The following is a 16,467-nucleotide window of genomic DNA, read 5'->3' as shown; positions in this document are numbered from 1 at the left end:
GATGCATCCTACAAAAGACTGGAGTCACTTGCACCTCTCTGCGAAAAGTGGGAATTATAGCCCCCAGGTGACTGGACTTAGTTCCCCAGGCTCCTTGGAAACTCCAATTCTAGTCACTAAGGAGACTGATAAGCCAAGGACTTGTCAGCTGTGGAAACAATAAGGTTTGCATGTCAGTTAAAGGTTTTCTTACAGTCCTTATATGCGAATTGTTTCTCTCTAGCATGAATCATCTGATGTCGTAGGAGAGAGGAACTGTGGTTGAAGGAGTTGCCACAGGAAACACATTCATAGGGATCATTTCCACCACAGTCTGCCTGCTATGCATCCACAGACATTAATCCTAAGCAAGTGTACTGAAGTCTCATATGCTCCTGATTATTTTCCGTGAACCTCTTTAAAGGGCTGACAGTTTTAATTATCCACCTTATGAATACGGCATGACTTTCCCTTAACCAATAAATCAGGCAAATAGAAGTATACCACAGACCCAATTACATACTCAAGAAAGGTTAAAAAATCAGAATAATGAGAAGCAAAGAATTGCATGGTGAATTATGTTTAACCTCAAACCCAGTAGTTTCTGGAACCCATCAACAAATAGATTTCCCTCCAATACTGTGCCATTATTTAAGAATTAACAAATGCTTTTTCACAATCATTGTATACTCAAGATTCCCTCTCACATAAATTCATGTATGCTGAATGAGTCTGCACTCTGCCTGCCCTCATCCAGTTATTTCTTCCTTTTCAGGATTTGTCTTGCACATGACCTTTTTGATGTTTAAGAAGGTATGAACGTCGGCTGAAGGCTTTCTTACAGACCTTACATGCAAATGGTTTCTCTCCTGTATGGATCAGCTGATGTCTCAGGAGGCAGGAGCTGCGGGTGAAGGATTTGCCACAGGAAACACATTCATAGGCTTTCTTTCGACTTGTACTGCTGTCTTCACCCTTAGAAGAGGCTTCTTCCCCTTTGTCACCTTCCCTAGCCTTGGCCTTGGTATGAATCTCTTGATGTTTCTTCAGGTTTGTGTACCGGTTGAAGGATCGTCCACACTCACTGCATCTATAGGGCTTCTCTCCCGTGTGGATGATCTGATGCCGGATGAGAGATGAACTCCGGCTGAAGGCTGTCCCACACTGATCACATACATAGGGACTGATGGTGATTTGATGTTTTGGGGGCTGGATATGACCTGTACTCAGGCTTAAGGCCTGTCCACATTCTTTATCATTTGGATGTCGCTTACTCACAGAGTCTAAATTATACGTGCTTTGAAACTGCTGCTCCTCTGGGGACCTCTTTCCAATAGGAAGTCCCTGCTGTACATCACAAATGACATTCACTGGCTGCAAGCACAGCTCATCTTGATTACGTTCAGGAAGGGAAGAATGTGTGCTTTTAGTAAGCCCTGCTTCAGGGGATGATTCCTCTGCAGAAACTATCTGCTGTGGCACCGAATCCTGGTATTCTGAAACTGTCCCACTGTCTAAAAAGAAATACAAAAGTAGAGTAACTGAAAGAAAGGAAACTGCTTAACGAAAGGGAGGATAAACCACAGAAGGGTGGGCACTTGCATGCCATGACTACTAAATACAGAATGAAAGTGTGAGGTGAGATTAGAGCAAGAGGTCTGAACAAGAGGTGTCAGCACTCACTTCCTCTTCTACAAAGAACCAAAGCAACCTGTGTATGCTACCACACGGGAAGATCTACAGGATATGGAAAAACTTGTGGACACATATGACCTATCAAAGTTGAACCATTAAGATATCAAAGAGTTGTTGAATACAACAAATACTGAGATGGAATCAAGAAAGTATGTCTCTCCAAAATGAAAAGCCCATGGCTGAATGAAGTCACTGCTTCATTGCTTCACTTTATAAATGAAATTCTTTCAAACTATTACACAGCTTTGGAAGGAAGAGAATCCTTCTAAAGCCATTCTATGTAGGTAGCATTACTCACAATGACATATTGCCTCGCGCCCCCCCCCCCCAAGAGACAGACAGACACAAAGAAAAAGAACCATAGTTTAATATTTATGATAAATACAGACACAATTCTCAACAGATTACTAGCAAACCAAATTCAACAACACATCAAAAAGATCATTCACCCACGATCAAACTCATTTCATCTCAGAGATACTTATCAACTAGAATGGAACTCATTAACTGTGATATATATCACATCCATAGATGCAAGGATAAAAATGTATATGACCATCTCAAAGAGAAATAATCTAATATAGTTCAACATCCCTTCATGACAAAAGTCTAGGACAAAATAGGTATAGAAAGATCATATTTCAATATAATAATAGCTACACATGGTAATCTTAAAACTAACATCCTGCCTAATGAGCAAAAGCTGAAAACATTTCCTCTAAGATCAAGACAAGGGTGTCACTCACACCATTCAATTCAATACAGGACTAGAAGTTTAAGCCAGAGCAATTAGGAAAGACAGGAAGTCAAACTACCTTTGTTTGCAAGTTATATTATTATCAATACAGAAAAACTGAAAGACTCCATCAAAAGGCTACTAAAACTAATAAAGTAGCAGAATACAAAATTGAGTAAAATGAGTAGCTTGTCTATATACCAAGAATAAATATGCTGAGAAAGTTAGAAAAGCAATCCTATTCATAAAGTCTACAGAAGTAAAACTTCATAAAAGAGACTGAGGTTTGCATCTTCACACTTGAAAGAACTTCCTTCAATGCTTATGTTTTAATTCAAGGAGTCACTGTACTTTTAATTTTTATAATGCAGGCCACTGAATAATCATTGTCTTTATTCTCTCTTATCTATGTTAGGCAATACACAAAATAATGGTATCTGCAATTCAACCTGGTTTAGTTTCTGGTAGAAATTGCAATTTGTCTGTACAATTCCCAAGCTAGAAATCAGAATCTTCTCATTCTAAATCAGAAGTTCCCTTCCCTTCCTTTCTTCCCCTCTTTCTTTCCTTCCTTCCTCTCTCCCTCTCCATCCATCTGTCCATCCATCTGTCAATCCATCTGTCTGTCCCTCTATCCATTCTTCCCTCCCTCCCTCCCTTTTTATTTTCTCTCATCCTTTCTTTCTCTTTCTTTTTCTTCCTTCCTTTCTTCCCTCCTTTCCACCCTCCCTCCCTTCCTGTGTGTGTGTACTGGTTCTGGAGTTTGAACTTGGGGCCTGCGCATTGTCCCTGAGCTTTTATGCTCAAGGCTAGCACTCTACCACTTAAGCCACAGTGCTACTTCCAGCATTTGGGGGGTTAATTGGAGGTAAGAGTTTAATGGACTTTTTTTGCTAGGACTGGCTTTGAACCATGATTTTCAGATCTCGGCCTCCTGAGGAACTAGTATTACATGCTTGAGATACTAGGGCCCAGCTGAATTTATTGCTTATTTATAACTCTCAACCAAAAGTATTACTGAAAATAAGGAGGTTATAATGAAGGCAGGGAGTTAAAGCAGAACTTATGAACTTCTACACCCAAAAAGGAAAAATGGAGATTATTAAAAGCCATGCTAATATAAAACATGTTTCTTTTGAACCATGATTCTTAGATCTCAGCCTCTTGAGTAGCTAGGATTACAGGTGTGAGCCACTGGCACCAGTGGTTTCTTTATTTTTATTGGCAATACTTGGGTTTGGGCTCAGCCTTCCATGTGCTTGCTTGACTGGCACTCTACCTTGACAGCCAACCTCCAGCCCTGCTGTTTCATAGACTTTTCTACCCAGGTTGGCCTCACACCTTAATCATTTGCATGTCAGCCTCCTGAGTAGCTGGAATTACAAACATGTCACACATCCAAGGGTAGATTTCTCCATTTTTGTTAAAAGAAAAAATAATGTTCAATGTGAGGCTGGCAAATGCTTGTTGATCGAACATAACACATACCAGGTAATGCTATAAGGTTTTTTTTATATGTATCCACATATTTAATCCTCACAGTAACCTGGAAGTAGGAAGTGTCACCTTGATGTGAAGGAGAGCTAGCTGATACAAAGGCTGTCCCAGGCCACACAGCATAAGTGTCTGTGGTCCTAGCTCATGGCACTATTTTGCCACAGAAGAAAAATAACCTGTGAATGAAAGGCTATGATGCTTCCTGGTCCCCGCCCACCAAAGTTCCGATCATTGAAAGGCCAAGCTGTACGTTACCTGTGTGGGTAATCAACAGTAATTCTGACAGATACCTCGTATCTGTCTGTGCTTACCCAATATGATCCTTTTGAGGCTATCTCCATCTCTGACCCATCTTTTTTTCGTATTCTTCAAGGAGGGGGTCTCAACTGCTTCCTGAAGTACACGAGCTGGTGAGGGGGAAAATGAAAATGACAACCCATATACATGACCCTTCACACATTTTTTTTATAGCCATTCCAAAGCAGTCGGCTCAGATGCCAAAGGCCAGAACCAGAAAAGCACCCTGGACCTGTGCATTTCTGGCTATTAGAAAAACCTGTCAAGTAGACAGAGTAGGAGAATCTTGCTATCATACCCAGTGATATTAGAAAGCCTGCCCCAAGATAAACCTGACAATGTCAGCAGTCCTATAGCTTTGTCATGATAGATGCATAGACAGCTAGTGGACAGATGGGCACCTTTACGCAACGAGTTCAGGTTCCTATAGTTCTCCAGCATCTCATCCCTGTACAGCTTCTTTACAGCAGGATCCAAGAGTTCCCATTCTTCCTCGCTGAATTCCACAACCACATCTCTCAGAGTTATTGGTTCCTAAAACATCAAGTTCCTTTTCACTCAATGGCCACAGCCAAAATCTTAACAGAGGAGGAATGGATTCTGAAAGAATAGAACGGGAACCAGAATACAGACGAAACTGGGGTTCTAAGTGACGGATATCACACTGTCTAAAGGGCCCATCCAGGTGGCATTTAAATAGTTTGTCTGTAAGAGCCACAAAACTACAGTTCCTTACTTGAGGCTGACTTGGCTTTGAAGAGAAAAAGACAATTGAGTGAAGTATTACTACTTCATAGTACAAGGGATATATACCTAAAAAGAGTTCAGGACAGGAAAGTGTTGATTCAAAGGTAGATTCAAAGGAAATCAGTAATAAAAAAAATGTAGGCTTTACTGAAAAAGATAGGGCATTATTATTATTTTCAGATGAGAAAGGAATCCTTGCTGCCTCTTTGTCATGCAGGTTTCCCAGGGTCTTGTGGAAGACTAAGAGCCTCATGCCCATGGATGGAAATGTTTGAGTAAAGTTAAAAGACAAAAGAAAGTAAAAGGAGGTGATGCTATAAAAGAACATATATATTTCCACTCAAGCAAAGAACGTTAACTTACCTGGGGCGTGCCTGCTGATGAGTCAGCTTTTACATGCTTCTCCTTGGAGTCGCTGTCCAGAAGGACAGAGTCCTGGTAAGGTGTACCTGAGAAAGATGAAGAAAAATATTAGAAAGTTTTTTCCTGCAGCAACTTCTACTGCTTCTAGTAATAGTTTTAAGATGTTACTCACAGGAAATATCTATAGAAATTTGCAGTAGAGCACCCATGACTCACACCTATAATCCTAGATAGCCAAGAGGCTGAGATCTGAGGTTCACAGTTCAAAGCCAGCCCATGCAGGAAAGTCTGAGAGACTCTTAGCTCTAATTAATCATGAGGGAAAAAAAAGCCAGAAGTGAAGCTGTGGTTCAATGGTAAGAGTGCTAGTCTGGAGTACAAAATGCTCAGGGACAGTGACCCAGGCCCTGAGTTCAAGCCCCAAGATTGGCACCAATATAATATATCCAGAAGGCAAATCAAACTGTGTTACTCCAAGCTCAATGTGTGAGATCAAATTCTCACCTCTATCCCACCTACAGAATGCAATCCAGGCTTCCTAACAGAGAAACAGAATGTCTTTCATGACCTGGAGCTTGATTCTATTTTGAGAAAATGGTAAGTTCTCTTCTTATGAGAAGAGGTCAACTACTCTATCTCTAACCTTCGTCTTGGAGCATTTCAATCACATATCCGATGAAGGCTATCATTTCTTGGCTGTTCTTTGGATGCAGTAAATTCACCCAGGTCCTGACTTCTTCAGGGAGGACTGCCAGGAATTGCTCCAGCACCAACAGTTTGAGGATCTGCTCCTTGGTATGAATCTCTGGTCTCAGCCACTGAAGACAGAGCTTCCAGAGGCGGTTCAGGGCTTCATGCGGCCCAGACACTTTCGGATACTGGAAATGTCTGAACTTCTGACGAGATGCCTCCAAAACATTGGTGTCCATGACAGTCATATGTCCCCAGGACAAATCTGCTCTCAGGACCTTACTTTCTTCAGATGGAGCCATGTCTTGAGGGTTTGAGATGGCCATCAACTGATTCTGCAGCTGCAACCTCCTAAATGAAAGGTCCTAAATGGAAGGTCCGCTGTAGTTCAAATCTGTCCTCCTAGAGGATTACAGTATTTCTCAGTCTTGTGTTAACACCTGTTCATAATGTGTTGTATGATTTATATGAAGTTCTATCACAGTAAGGAGAAGAATCCCAGGAACTTCACACACAGAGCCAGTTTCCAGCTTCTTGAGAGACTGAAACAAGATACAAATATGATTCATAGACAACAAATATCTTGAAACAGTATAAATAACCAACAAAAATAAATAATATTCCTCAAAATTATATAAGAAAATACATGAATTCATTTTTTATTTTTTAGAATAAGAAAATATGCTTTCTCTTTCTCCTGGCTATCTCCCTAGACACTTTAAAAAAAATTTGGTGGTATTAGAGCTTGAACTCCAAACCTCACATTTGCCCAGACTGCTTGCTTGGCTGGTGCTCTACCACTAGACCCATGTCTCCAGCCTGGCTTTTTGCTGATTATTTTGGAGATGGGTCATGAGTATCATGGACTTTTCTGCTAGGCTGGCTTTGAACCAGGATTCTGCAGATCTCACTCTCCTACATTAGCTAAGATTATAGTTGTGAGCCTGTGAGTTCTGTTTTTGTGTATGTGTGTGTCCATGCATGCCTGCTAGTCCTGGGGTTTGAACTTAGAGCCTGGACACTGTCCCTGAGCTTTTGTCTTCAAGACTTACCCCTTGAGCCATACCTCCACTACTGGCTTTTTGGTGGTTAACTGGAGATAGGAATCTCATAGGCTTTCCTGCCCAGGCTGCCTTTGAACCATACATACTTGTCTCCTTTACAGTATTGAGCCACAGAGCCCACCTCAGAGGTCATTTTTACTATAAATCTCTAAGTCAGTGGTTCTCAACAATAGGTAATTTTGCTACTGGGACAACTTGGCAGTGTCTGAATGTAGCTTTGATTGTCACAGCTAGAAGTTCTTATTGAGTTGAAGCTAAGGATGAGGTTAAATATCCTCCATTAAGAAGGAGACTGCCTGCCCAAAGAATTATCCAGCCGATGTCAGATACTCTGAGGCCAAGAAGCTCTTCTTACTACAAGCAGTAGTGAACATACGTTAAAGTCATAAACTTGAGCAAACTGTTTTAACTACATCAAAATTTTCTCAACTGTAAAATGGTTATAATATTTATCTGATGGAGTTACAAGGATTAAAAGATCTCTCATCTTACTTTCTGGCATATAGTAAACACTACATAGATTATCATACACATGTATGTGTTTGAATGTTAGTGGATTTTACATATTGGACAAAAGTTTGTGTGACTCCAAAATACAACATTAAGTAAGAATTAGTGGACAGAGTAGAGAAAGGATACTTAAAGGCACATGAAAATATACCTTTAAAGGAAAACCCCTATAATTTGTTATTAAAGAGATTATTAAAACTCTATAATTGATCATTAAAAACTTTATTATTTACTTCATTAACTGTTATAATTGTACCAATGGGATTCAATTTGGTATGTCAATAAACCTGTCCAATCTATCTTGATAAGTGTCACTTCTTGCACAATTCTTAAGAGTCAAGGCAAGAAAATATTTGAGATCATTCATATTATTTTATCTTTTGTGTGTGCCAGTCCTGGGGCTTGAACACAGGGCCTAAGCAATGTCCTTGAGCTATATTGCTCAAGACTAGCAGCTACTACTTGGGCCACAGCTCTGCTTCTAGATTTTTGGTGTTAATTGAAGATAAGAGTCTTACAGACTTTCCTGCCTAGGCTAGCTTCCTCCTGAGTAGCTAAGATTACAGATGTGAGCCACTGGTGCCTGGCTAGATAATATGTATGCATGTGTATATATATATATGTATATATGTACATATATATGTATATATGTATGTATACATGTATATACACACATACACACATATGCACACATACTTTAAAGTCTGAAAATGAGAGGAATCTGTAAGCTTAAAGGTGAAGAAAATATGTAAGAGAATTCCATTCTAGTTGATAAAGTGATTTCCCACAGGGGTACAAGTTAACAATTCTAATACCCTATGTGCAGGGATTTAACACACAGAAGAGGGACTATAGATTTCTCAATGCTTGATAACAGATATCCAAGGGAAAAAGTAGAATGACCCATGTAATAATGAAATAGAATTGGGAGCTATAATTATGAAACTGAGTTTGTCTTAATTTAGGTGAAGATAGTTACATACACAAATATTTGCAGACCATAGGTGGCTATAAACACACATATGTCTGTCATTGGCTGAGGAGGCCTAGAAACAAGGATACTCCAGTTTCAAAAGACCTTCAAAAAAGACCTTCAGTAGCATAATACCTTCAAAATTGTCAAGGTCATCAGAGACAAGGAATGTCTCGAATTATCACAGCCAAGAGGAGACTGAAAAAACTTGACTATCAAAGGGGACATGATGTTGGCTGGGTTCCCAGATCAGTGAAAAGAAAAAAACAACAGGTAATACATGAAGGGCCATTTCTCAATCTCACCAGACAGGAATAATTTCCATTTGCTCCCAAGTAAGTCCTCCACACCTGTTGACATCCATGACCCTCTGTTCTGGCCCCATCAGTTGATCCTTGCTAGTTTTGCCTTTGATTTACCCAATTATGTTACTTCAAGTCACTTACAACTTCTCAGCAGATCCTTCTATACCTGCTCTGAAAATATACTATCTAGTTCCCATCAAACAAAAAGACATGACAGCCCAGCCAGGGTTTCAGTAGCACGTGAGAAAGTCCACTTGGAGGGATTTTGGTCCCACCTGGAGAAAAAGAAATCAGAACCCCCTTTAAATTCAGGCCCAACTCAAACCAAACAAGCACAATGCTATAGAAAAAGAACAGCAATGGACAAGAAAAACATATCTTCAATTTAAAATACTACTAGAGGGAGAAGTCTTGAATAGGCATCTTTCCCAGAAAAGCAATGAACCAGGGAGCAAGGTACTTAACACCAAACATCAAAAATGTGATTTAACTACTTTGAAATTTCAGTTTTTGCTACTATATACTAACAGTAACAAAGCATAAATGAAAAGCAACACACTGCACCTCAAGAATGAGATGAATTAAACATTTACCCAGGAAGTGAAAAACTGCAGCTATAGATGAATGGATGGATGAATGAATGAATGATTACAGAGCTAGGAAGATAAGGTTGCTCTGCTTCCATTGAAGGTTTCTGAGCACTGGAGGAGTTCGAGGCCTGACTGAGTAGCTTTAGTCTGGAAGTAATGAATGGTACCATAGGCAAAGCCTATGTAAAGTTTAAGCTCTAAAATAAACTGAATAAACCTCTGGTGAGACTTGAGTTAAGCCAATGCGCCACGCCAGTGCAGGGCGGGAGCAGGGCATGGCAGGTGTCAGGACTTTGGAGGATCAGAGGTAGATATCCAGGTGAGATAGTTGAGGACCTCGAATACCTATTAAATATGCCCAGCCGGTAGCACTTTGTAAACAGAGCGGGTTTTCAATCCGCTGGGTGGGTGACAGGAAAGGGAATGGCTTGAGTTAAGAGCCTTGAGAGAAATCTGGCTCAGGTAAAGAACAGAAAGTTTGGAATCTGAAATGAGTAAGCCCCCCCGCCCCCTGGAGGTGTTAACGTTTTAACTGGGTTGGTGAGGAATGGTTTGGAACGCAAAGCAAGATAGAATACAGTGAAAGAAGGCTCATTTCCTTCCCCAGCAGAGCCGCTCACCCCAGGTGCTCCAAGGCATCCAGACCAGCCCTTCCCAAACCAGCCCACCGAGGACTCCGTGGCCGGGCCACTCCTCGGGAGATGGCCCGAGATTCAGGGCGAATCGCAGTGGGGCGAATCCCCAGGCGCTCGGAGCCCAGCGGCGCGGGGCCCCGGCCGCCTCCCGGCCCCGTTTCCCGGGCTTCGCTTCTCTGGCTCGCCGGGGTGAGCGCCCAGATCGCTCCCCGCGCGCACCTGCCCCGGGACCCTCCGCTCGCTCCCCGCGCGCACCTGCCCCGGGACCCTCCGCTCGCCGCTCGCGCGCGCGCAGCTGGAGGCCGGGATTCGCCCCAAGCTGCGGAGCACCACCGCCCGCCCCGCGTGGACGACCCCAGGCGCCACTCCCAATTCCGCTCACCCGGCGGCCGCGACCCGCTGGAGACCGGCCGACCAGCCTCGCTCCTATCCAAGGACCCTGCAGACACGCCCCCCGGGCACGGTGGAGAGGAGCAGCGGAAGTCGCCCACCTAAGCCGGTACACATACCTGGCCCTGACAACGACGCCAGCGCTCTGCTTGGCCGGGCTCGCTCAGCTCTCAGCCACAAGGCAGCTCGCAAGCATCCAATGCGCACCCGGGAGCAGAAGCTCCAAGATCAAAGGACCCCCCCAGAAATCCCCCGCTGCCTGGCTGGGACCTGAGACCAACACCGTCCAGCCTTTCAGGCATCACCCTTTAAGCCCCGCCCCTTCTAGAGTTCTGGCCACGACCACACCACGCCCTGCCCCTCTGCTCAATAAAGACCCAGGAGGCTTTGAGTTTGTTTTTCTTTTTAGGTTCATGTTTTCTTTTTTAAAAATTATTATTAGTAGTAAGTTTTTTTTATTGTGAAAATACCATAAAGAGGGGTTACAATTACATGAGCAAGGAAATGAGCACATTTCTTATCAAGCATTGTAGCCTCCTCCTTTATTTCCCCTTCCCATCCCTTCCCATCTCCCCCCGCCCATGCGCCAAAGTTGTAAACTTCGTTTTTCGACATAACGACTTGTACATCTTATTGTTACAATGGGTCCACCTGTATCCTTATTTAAGCAATTTGTTTTATCCCTTCCCCTCTACAAATTATACCAACATCAAATACAGTGAAAGCAGGGGTTATACCATGGGGCAGGGACATAAAAAGCAAAAAAGAAATCATCTTATAAATATGTTAGGAATAATTGCAAGAAAGAAAAACCATTTGAGTCCTTATCTTGGGGTTCATTTCGCCTAACATCAACTTATCTGACAGTTTCTGCTTGACTCAGACATATACTAGTTATTGCAAATACGGGAAACCATGAGACCCATGTTTCTTTGGGCCTGGCTTACGTCACTTAATAAAATTTTTTTCCAAGTCTTTCCATTTCCTAACAAATGGGGCAATGTCATTCTTTCTGATGGAGGCATAGAATTCCATTGTGTATATATACCTCATTTTCTTTATCCATTCATCTACTGAGGGGCATCTGGGTTGGTTCCATATCTTAGCTATGGTAAATAATACTGCAATAAACATGGTTGTGCTGGTAGCTTTAGTATGGTCTTGTTTGTGATCATTTGGGTAAATCCCCCAAAGTGGGATTCCTGGGCCATAGGGGAGCTCTATGTGGAGTCTTTTGAGGAACCTCCATACTGCTTTCCAAAGTGGTTGAACAAGTTTACACTCCCACCAACAATGCAGTAGGGTTCCCTTCTGTTCACATCCCCTCCAGCATCTGTTGTTATTAGAGTTCTTGATTATAGCCATTCTAACTAGGGTGAGGTGGTATCTCATTGTTGTTTGGATTTGCATTTCTTTTATGGCTAGGGAGGTTGAGCATTTCTTCATGTGTCTATTGACCATCCTTCTTTCCTCTTCAGAGAAATTTCTCTTTAAGTCTTTAGCTCACTTGTTTATTGGGCAGTTGTTTCTTTGAAGGTTTGTTGTTGGGGGGTTTAATTTTTTGAGTTCCAAGTATATTTTAGATATGAGACCCTTGTCCATTGTATGGCTAGTGAAGATCTTCTCTCAATCCATGGGCTTACTATTGATGTGGCTAGCTATGTCCTTTGCCATGCAGAAGCTCTGCAATTCATGCAATCACATTTGTCCCTGCTGCTGCTGCTCTCTTAGTGGGTTGGAGAAAAGCTGAGTCCAGCATCTCTTGAATTCTCACCTCATTTGCGGATATTAACCAAAACCTATTTTTTGTCTCCTCCATTTACCTGGAACTAAACATCAGTGACATAATTTTGACAAGATAACATCTTGTATTTTGTGTGGTCTTTATTGATTTATTGATTCTTGGTCCGTTTTGCCTGGAGGTTCTAGCCCATGGGAGTTCCGTTTTAGCTTGGTGGACCTAAGATATTTGGTGACATCCAAGAAACCTTGTTAATCAAGCACTTGAATTATATAGTCTCCTGGAGCTTAGAGATGACAGGCTACACGTGTGAAATCTGTGTCAGCTGGGTGTAAATGAGAATGTGGGAGGCGGGGAAGGGGAGGGAAGGGGAAATGGAGAGAAGGGGAGGAACTAAGGAAAAATTGGTCCTAGAAACTCGGACCTGAACACCATTAACAAAGGAACAGAAAAACTTTCCTACAAAGGAAAAAGGAAAATCAGCCTGAGATAGAGTCTAGAATCTTTGGGTACAAAAATGAAGAAAAGTGTGCTATAAAGGAAGGAATACTCAATAATCATTACAACATGATCAATGATTGATATGTGAATGTATACAGCTGTAAAAGGAAAAAAGAAAGAACTCAAATAAGTAAGTAGGGGGAAACTCCATCGGCAACATTAAATCTTGACCTGGAGTTGATTAAGGATAAACAAGGTAGAAATTGGATTTTTTTTGACAACTTGTGTTCATACTATCATAAACAAATTAGAGATTTCATCTCATTTAATCATTATCACATCATTGTGCACATTCTTAAAGGGTGAATACCCAATATTTTCTTCTCTCTCTCTCTTTTGATCTCTTTTGCAACTGAGAGACAACAAATAACTTTTTCTCAGCCATTTGAATTTAGGTATACACAATCTAGACTTCAGAGCTAGTAACATGAAAACAAGCAAGACTAATAGATGGCATTTTTTCATTAAAGCTAGAGTATTTCTAGAGTACTTTTAGATATAAAAATTTGAGGAAGATAGTAAAGAGAGTTTCCCAGAATCAATTTCCCTATTGTTGATATCTTGTATTATAATGCTATATTTGCTATAATTAACAGGTAATCTTATTACTTATGGCTCATAATACCTTATTTGGATTATTTTAGTATGTTTTATTGTTTGTTTGGGTTTTTTTGACTTTTGTCTTTTACTTGTGCTAGGATCCTACCCAGGATACTGTGTTATGTTTAGTTGTCATATGTCTTTAGGCTCCTCTAGGCTGTGACAGTTTCACAAGTCTTTCCTTGGTTTTTGATAACCTTAATTGGTTTTTTAAATGTTTTTTTTTTATGGTAAAAAGTGTGCAGAGGGGTTACAGTTATATAAGGTAATCTGTACATTTCCTATCGAGTGTTGTTACCTCCTTCTTTGTTTATCCCCTACCATCCCTTACCTCCCCAACTCCTCCTCCCAACCAAGTAGTAAAGTTCTTTTTCAATATAGTGTCTTGTACATCTCGTAGTTACAATGGGTAAACCTGTATCCCTTTTTCAGCATTGTATTATTTCCCTTCTCCTCCTCAAATTAGAAAAATGTTGATTCAGGGCACCGACATCAACTACAGTGAAAACAATAGTTATACCACGGGGGAAGCACATAACCTTAATAGTTTTGATGAGCTGTGGTCAAGTATTTTGTAGCATCTTTCCCTGTTGGGATGTGTTTGATGTTTTTCTCAAGATTGGACTGAGTGCCATTTGCATTGAATCACATCTCAGGTACCAGCTATCAATGTGACTCATTATCACTGGCTTAACTTTGATCAAATGGCTTAAGTACTGTTTAGCTAAATGTTGTCATCTACCCGTCCATTCTTCTTCTTCCTCCCTTGCTTCTCATCATCTATCAATCAATCAATCAATCAATCAATCAATCAATCAATCAATCAACCAATCAACCAATCTATCTATCTATCTATCTATCTATCTATCTATCTATCTATCTATCTATCTATCTATCTATCTATCTATCTATCTATCTATCTATCTATGTATCTATCTATCTATCTCTCCCTGGAAGTGGTGCTTTGGCTCAAGTGGTAGAGCAGTAGCCTCGAGCTGAAGAGCTGAGGGGCAGTGCCCAGGCCCAGAGTTCAGGCCCCACAACCAACAAAATAAAAATTGCCTCATATATCTTGGTAATTTTAGTCAGGATTTTTTTCCAAGGTATAAATGGAGAAGTATTCATGATCATAGCTTTAAAAGTCAGACTCAGATCACTGAGTTAAGAGGACTTTCTTCTAGCAAGTTTCCTCAGAGCCCCCTTCACATCCTTGTTCCTCAGACTGTAAATGATGGGGTTCAGCATCGGAGTCACCACTGTGTAGAACACAGATATCATCTTATCTCGCTCCTTTGTGGTCTTGGAGTTAGGCCTCATGTAAGTAAATATTCCAGATCCATAGAAGAGGACAACAACGATGAGATGGGAGCTACAGGTTGAAAAAGCCTTGAACTTCCCCTCTCCAGACTGCATGTGGATCACAGTGGAGATGATGTTCCAGTAGGAGACCAGGATGAGGGAAACAGGAGCTAGCAGAATTACCACCCCCATGGCAAAGATGGCCATCTCTGTGTTGTAAGTGTCTGCTGAGGCCAGCTTCAGGAGGACAGGAGGCTCACAGAAGTAGTGATTGATTTTGTTGTCTCCCCTATAAGGAAGATGGAAAGTAAAGGTGGTATCTACCAGAGACACCAGGGCCCCACTGGCCCAGGACCCTATGGCCAACTGGAGACACAGCTGTTGTGTCATGATGGTGGAGTAGTGCAGGGGCTTGCAGACAGCTACATAGCGGTCATAGGACATCACCGCCAGCAGTGCACACTCCGTACAGCCAACCAGAAGGAAGACGATTATCTGTGTCATGCAACCCCAAAAGGAAATGGTTTTCTTCTTTACCAGGAAGTGAATCAACATTTGAGGGACAATGCTAGTAGAGAAACAGAGATCTGCAAAGGAGAGGTTTCTAAGGAAAAAGTACATGGGGGTGTGCAGCTGAGAGTCCACAAAGATGAGAATGATGATGAGCAGGTTTCCAAGGATGGTCAGCAGATAAACGATGAGGAAAAAAATGAACAGCAGGATCTGGGTCTGTACGCCCTCTGAAAGACCCAGGAAGATAAACTCATCTACAGAGGTTTGGTTTTCTTTTTCCATTGAGACTTATGCTTTATTTACCTTATTGTCACAAACAAAAAGAACAGGATTGGTTTGATTTATGATAGCATCGACTATAGAAGGAACTAATACTAAAACCAACATCTAATTTGATACTATTTTACCTATTCTATTTCTTTTCTATTGCTGACATTGTCCAAATGGAAATGTACTCTGCCTGACTTATATAACTGTAACCCCTCTGCTTTTGCATTTTCAAATAAAACCAAAAATTTATTTTCCATCTTACCGTGGAGTTCTTTCATTCTTAACTTTTAAAAGTCTTTTGGCATTGTAAATAACTTTTCTCTTTGTTGCTTATATTTTATATGTATGCATTCTTTAACCATTCATTTTTACTTTATTATATAATTAAACATATTAACCTCAACATAATGGCTCATTCTTCACTCAAAGACTACAAAAATGTTTGCCAATATTTCTCCCTAGAAATGTTAGTATTTTTTTTTGTCATCCAGGAGGCTTGAACTCTGGGCCTGGGTGCTATACATCAGCTGAAGCTCAAGGCGAACACTCTACCACTTGACCTACAGTTGCACTTCCTGTTTTCTGGTGTTTTATGGGAGATAAGAGTCTCATGGACTTTCCTAAGCTGGCTTTGAACCACAACCCTCAGATCTCAGCCTCCTGACTAGCTAGGACTATAGGCATGAGCCACCAGTACCTGGCTAATATTGTTTTTATAAAACAAATTTGTTATTTGTTTTGTTTTACACTAAGATATCTAATTTATTTGGATTTTGGAGAGAACAAGGATAGGCAGGAGAGCGTTTTGTTTCTTCTTCTTTTTTTTTAGCAACTTTATTTTTGATTGCCAAAGTTTTGCCAGATATAGTACTTTATACCTGTAATCTCAGCACTAGAGATGGCTGAAGCAGGAAAATTACAAGTTGGAAAATAGCCTGTAGTTTTGTAAACCAAAGCCAGAACAAAGCAAAATAAATGCTGCCAAACTTGGAAGCCCCCAAGGATCTTTTAGTACTTGAATCATAAACTGTGCACATCAGATAAGGTAATACTCAGAACCAAATGAAATCCA

At 41.1% G+C, this 16,467-nt stretch overlaps 2 protein-coding genes across 2 annotated transcripts; both read right to left on the bottom strand.

Moving 5' to 3' along the window:
- Nucleotides 1–750: 750 nt before the first annotated feature.
- Nucleotides 751–8,936, bottom strand: Znf215 (zinc finger protein 215). Its single transcript, XM_070035392.1, has 6 exons — nucleotides 8,857–8,936; nucleotides 5,958–6,355; nucleotides 5,315–5,400; nucleotides 4,606–4,738; nucleotides 4,219–4,314; nucleotides 751–1,493 (listed from the first exon to the last, which is right to left on the bottom strand). The coding sequence occupies exons 1-6, from the start codon at nucleotides 8,934–8,936 to the stop codon at nucleotides 751–753; spliced, it is 1,536 nt and encodes a 511-aa protein (XP_069891493.1).
- A 1,126-nt stretch (nucleotides 8,937–10,062) lies between these two features.
- Nucleotides 10,063–15,407, bottom strand: LOC138836620 (olfactory receptor 2D3-like). The gene is made up of 3 exons (XM_070035391.1): nucleotides 14,485–15,407; nucleotides 10,591–10,691; nucleotides 10,063–10,520 (listed from the first exon to the last, which is right to left on the bottom strand). Exons 1-3 carry the CDS (start codon nucleotides 15,405–15,407, stop codon nucleotides 10,063–10,065), a joined length of 1,482 nt encoding a protein of 493 aa, XP_069891492.1.
- Nucleotides 15,408–16,467: the final 1,060 nt, after the last annotated feature.

The sequence above is a fragment of the Dipodomys merriami genome, unplaced genomic scaffold (genome assembly GCF_024711535.1).
Source record: "Dipodomys merriami isolate MVZ:Mamm:240054 unplaced genomic scaffold, mDipMer1.0.p SCAF_25, whole genome shotgun sequence".
In the NCBI taxonomy this organism is placed as follows: Eukaryota; Metazoa; Chordata; class Mammalia; order Rodentia; family Heteromyidae; genus Dipodomys; species Dipodomys merriami.
Note: the sequence above shows the minus strand (reverse complement) of the source record. Positions and strands in the feature narration are given on the sequence as shown.

Excerpts from the sequence above, each read along its gene's own strand:
- Znf215 (XM_070035392.1), bottom strand. The coding sequence starts at position 8,936 with ATGGGGCCAGAACAGAGGGTCATGGATGTCAACAGGTGTGGAGGACTT. Across the intron at positions 4,315-4,605 it reads CCTGAACTCGTTGCGTAAAG|CTCGTGTACTTCAGGAAGCA; the intron begins GTGCCCATCTGT and ends CCCCCTCACCAG. Across the intron at positions 1,494-4,218 it reads CCTCAAAAGGATCATATTGG|ACAGTGGGACAGTTTCAGAA; the intron begins GTAAGCACAGAC and ends ATTTCTTTTTAG.
- LOC138836620 (XM_070035391.1), bottom strand. The coding sequence starts at position 15,407 with ATGGAAAAAGAAAACCAAACCTCTGTAGATGAGTTTATCTTCCTGGGT. Across the intron at positions 10,692-14,484 it reads AGGAAACTTGCTAGAAGAAA|CTTCTGCTCCCGGGTGCGCA; the intron begins GTCCTCTTAACT and ends TTGATCTTGGAG. Across the intron at positions 10,521-10,590 it reads GGCGTCGTTGTCAGGGCCAG|GGTCCTTGGATAGGAGCGAG; the intron begins GTATGTGTACCG and ends GCGTGTCTGCAG.